The 4,380-nt window shown below is 36.6% G+C and overlaps 2 protein-coding genes across 2 annotated transcripts; both read right to left on the reverse strand.

Moving 5' to 3' along the window:
- Positions 1 to 328: 328 nt before the first annotated feature.
- On the reverse strand, positions 329 to 3,823 carry LOC123764916 (neurogenic differentiation factor 1-like). The gene has a single exon (XM_045753112.2). It carries the CDS (start codon positions 3,499 to 3,501, stop codon positions 2,848 to 2,850), a length of 654 nt encoding a protein of 217 aa, XP_045609068.1. The 5' UTR covers positions 3,502 to 3,823; the 3' UTR covers positions 329 to 2,847.
- On the reverse strand, positions 826 to 1,224 carry LOC138351103 (uncharacterized protein C11orf24 homolog). Its single transcript, XM_069302732.1, has one exon. It carries the CDS (start codon positions 1,222 to 1,224, stop codon positions 826 to 828), a length of 399 nt encoding a protein of 132 aa, XP_069158833.1.
- Positions 3,824 to 4,380: the final 557 nt, after the last annotated feature.

Here is a 4,380-nt window from a genome sequence, read left to right on the forward strand (position 1 = left end):
ATGCTAAGTGTAATAAGTGCATTTCTCGACTGCAATACATAGTACATAATTGCACTTATGGGGCTGTTATATTTATCCCTCCCCCGATTTATATCTCCTCGTTATCTGTTAGGACACTTAAAAATTTTAAAATGAAATTTTAAGGCGCAGTTGCTATAAACAAGTTTTAAATATTAGGATTTTCTTTTTCACTTTTATTAAACAATAGAGATTTTATACAAAATTTGAAAATATCCTGAGTTACTTTACAATTTATTGAAATATTTTGGTTTAGTTTTAGTTGTTTTATAGAACTGTAATATCAATATAGCTCTAGGTTAAGTAGTAGTTATAATTAAGATGCAATAAAATTCTTATCTTCAGAAAGTAAGACGGTTAGGTTAGGTCGTGGTTTTCTATTCAGCTTTTCAGGTAAACTCAAATATTCACAATATATTTGACAGTACGATTTAATACTTAGTGTAAATAGGTACAATTCTTAACTGTTATACATATTACATAATTGCATTTATGGGGCTCTGTACATTTACCTCCCCATTTTTGGAGGACGGGCTGGTCTTGACATAGTCATACATTAATTCATCTTATATTTATTATATAGGGCTCAATATTAATATAGTAGTTAACTTATTGGTGTTTCCTTCAACGATGAAACACAATTCCCCTCTCTAATTGTTGGCAATATATTTGATCAAATTATGTCATCAAATATAAGTATGAACAGTAGCAAATGCAGTAGGGGGGGGGGGGATATAGTAGAGCAATAGCAGTGGTAATCCCAGCAGGAGCAGTGGTAGTTGCAGTACCAGCTGGATCAATTGAATTTTACGTTGCCTCAACAAAAGCGGCGGAAATACCAACACAAGCAGTGGTAATGCGAGCAGAAGCGATGGTAATGCCAGCACAAGCAGTGGTATTACCAGCAGAAGTGGTGATAATACCAGCTGAAGCGGTGATAATACCAGCTGAAGCGGTGATAATACCAGCACAAGCTGTGATAATAGCAAAAGTAGTGGTAATACCAACAGAAGCAGTGGTAATACAAGTAAAAGCATTGGTAATACCAGCAGAATCGGTGGTAATACCAGTAAAAGCAGTGGTAATACCAGCAGAAGAGGCATTAATGCAGGCAGAAGAAGTGATAATACCAGCAGAAGCTTCTGTAGTTGTAGCACCAACAATGGTCGTTGTAACATTGACAATGGTTGTGATAGGGGATAGCATAGTTACAATAAATAAGAGATGACCTGACGAAGAGCACTTTTAATGAATGTTGAATAAATAAATTAAATACACAAGTAAAATGATCGAGATTGAAAATATAACACAATAAATATAATGCATATTCGGGATATATATTCATATCCTGGATTTTTTCCCATATCCTAAATATATTTTTCATATTTTGGACGTATTCCATCTTGGATATATTAGGTTTATTACAGTTTCCTTCATATAATCAACTATCCTGTACATATTTTCACATGTTGGGTTTACCAGTTTTTCCTAGATATGTTCTAATTTTATCGATGTATTTCTATACCCTGGATATAATCCCATATATTTAATTTAATTCCATATCCTGGATACAAACGTTGGATATATTTTAATTTCCTGAGTATAATCTCGTATCCGGCCAATAAGCTCATTTCCTATACTGAGTTCCATTTCCTGGATATAACAGTTTCACGGGTTTAATCCCATATCCAGGAAATTACCTAAATCACCTTAATATGTCATCATATCAGCTGCTGTGCAATCAAAGCCTTGCATTATTTTTAAGAGATCAATGCAATTTTCCCAATAAATATTCCTTCAAGCACTATTATTTTACTTTTTATTAAATTTTTAAGCATAATATGAATTGGGAGTTAAAATGAAATATCTAAGTTTTTGCATTCAGTTTATCATGAATAATAATATATTTTAAAACAATCGCTCTCGAAGGCCTTAAAAACGTTACCATCAGTTTAACAAAAAATATTAGTAGTTGATGTAATAAATAGATAACAATAAATAACAAACAACTTATCACAGAATTTTCATGTTCCAAAGGATATTATTTTTTTCTAAACGCACCTTATTTTGTCGTGTATAACTTCACTGTACAAAATTTCCATAATGCATATGCATGTGTATGGTTATTTCAGGTGCATCAGAAAACTGTAACATCATTTCTGACATGAGGAAATATTTGGTATGCATAAAATGGGTTGAAAAAGAAAACATTGTCCCTTAGTACAATCTCTGACGTCTCCATAAATTTTCTTGTTTAAGTTAGATATTGTATGTGAGCCTGGATTTGAAGGCTGCATTTGTAATGTTTAAATAAATTGCGTAATGATTATATAATTTGAGAATACGGTCGAGAGAAGGTTCCGGTGTATTTATTTACACATATAAACATTATTCAATTATATCGTACTCACAATGTATGACTAAGACTTTCATAAGTTTAACATATATTTTATATTAAATTCAAATAAATAAATAGATATAATAAGTTCTGCATTAGTTTATGAATGTTAATTGTTGAAAGTTCGGATTTGCAGAATTATAAGCTAAATAAATTATAAAAATATAAATTACTACGAAACTGGACACAAAATGTTGTTTGAAGAACAGAACATGTCTGTTTTGTTCTTCCACTTAGATTTCTACATCGAATATAAACCTACAGCTGTACCAGATTTACTAGTCACGGTTTAAATATTTCTTTATGTCGCAATATATATTATATATATATAATATATATACTTCAGTGTTCATATTAAAATCTTATTTTCTATGTAATAATGTAAATTAATACACGTATTAATAATCCCCAATGTGCTTGAAACACAATCTTCACACTGACGCCCCCGATGACTTGAGTAGCTCCTGTAGGGCAGCAATGTATGTTTGCGCCATCTGAAGCGTCTCAAATTTGGAGAGTTTCCTGTCGCTGCCCAGGCACGGTATAACTTCACGAAGGCGGTCGAATGCATCGTTGAGCCCATGCATCCTACGACGCTCCCGAGCGTTTGCTGCAACTCTTCGGGTTTTGACCACTTCTTTACCGGGTTGGCGATGACGTCTCCGTCGTTGTGGTCGCACATAGGTCCGATGAGGAGGGACCTTCTCCTCAGGCAGCGTGTGGTGGGATGTATCCTGAACTGGGTCCAAATTCAGATCTTTATAAGGGAGAGGATTTGGAACTTTTTCTATCGTTGCGTTGAAATCACAACCTTGATTATACTGGTGAGGATAAACAGGTGTGTCAGGAAAAGCCGCATCGCCCGGCCCTCCGCCGTGGTAACTTGGGTATTGGGCCACATCGTAGACGCACGGGGAATCTAACAATGTTAGTTCATACTTATCTCCGTCTACACGAGCAGTGCTGTCGCCATGGGTGACATTTCCTTGCCTGGAATTGGGCAAGATGTCCTCGTACTGTGTTTTTGAACCCCTATATGCCACACTGGGGTATCCCGCCTCTTCCAAGTAGAAATAGTCCTCCATGGCAGGTGGTCAAGGGGCACATCACTACACAGGAACGCCAGATTACCCGCAGGGAGTTTGCACCAGTCCACCCCAGCAACTACGGAAAACATCGGACAGCCTCGAGGAGACTACTTCCTCTCCAGCGAAGCCACGGTGCATTCGCTCCCATTCTCCCTCTCTCTCTTGTATCACTTAGAGTTTTCTTCGTCCTCTATATTGTTATATATGTTTACAGTTACATTCCTATGTATATGGTACAGGAAAGATGACTTTCGATTTCACTGGAGAAGGTTCTGTAGTTCCATGGCAGCGCACAGCCCGATTGGCGACGAACTTGTGAGGCAGCCGCTTCTCACTCTCAAGCAACTTTTCATACGTCATCAGCTACTATCAGAATTCTTCGTACACTGCACTAAAAATACAATATACTTAATTATCTTTAGTACCTGAGAAGTATACGCTGATTATAATAGTTTAATAGTTACCTGAAAATATATTTTGTCAGTAATAACTAAACTATGTACAGTGAAGAGGAGAAGTTAAACTAAAAGCGAACGGGGAAGCCGAGGCGCATGCGCAGAGTCACACTGTACCATATGGCTGCGTCACGTGACCAGATAGAGCCAATCAGAATCGCTTGAAGTGAATAACGGTAAAGTCTCTTGTAAAAACCGACTCGTAGTTTAACATGTGTTGTTAGTTAGCATAGTGAACAAAATATTCCTTTACAAGCGGAACCAAGGATCTGTGATTCTGGCGTCTCCTAAGGGAAGGAGAGGCCGCCAATTGGTCACACCCTATCACACCTGTACACAGTCCACTTTATACCCTATTACCTGTGCACCGTTCTGCTTGTGCTCATGTGTGAACAGGTAATTTATATATAAACATATGTTT

Source organism: Procambarus clarkii, chromosome 48 (genome assembly GCF_040958095.1).
Source record: "Procambarus clarkii isolate CNS0578487 chromosome 48, FALCON_Pclarkii_2.0, whole genome shotgun sequence".
NCBI classification, from domain to species: Eukaryota; Metazoa; Arthropoda; class Malacostraca; order Decapoda; family Cambaridae; genus Procambarus; species Procambarus clarkii.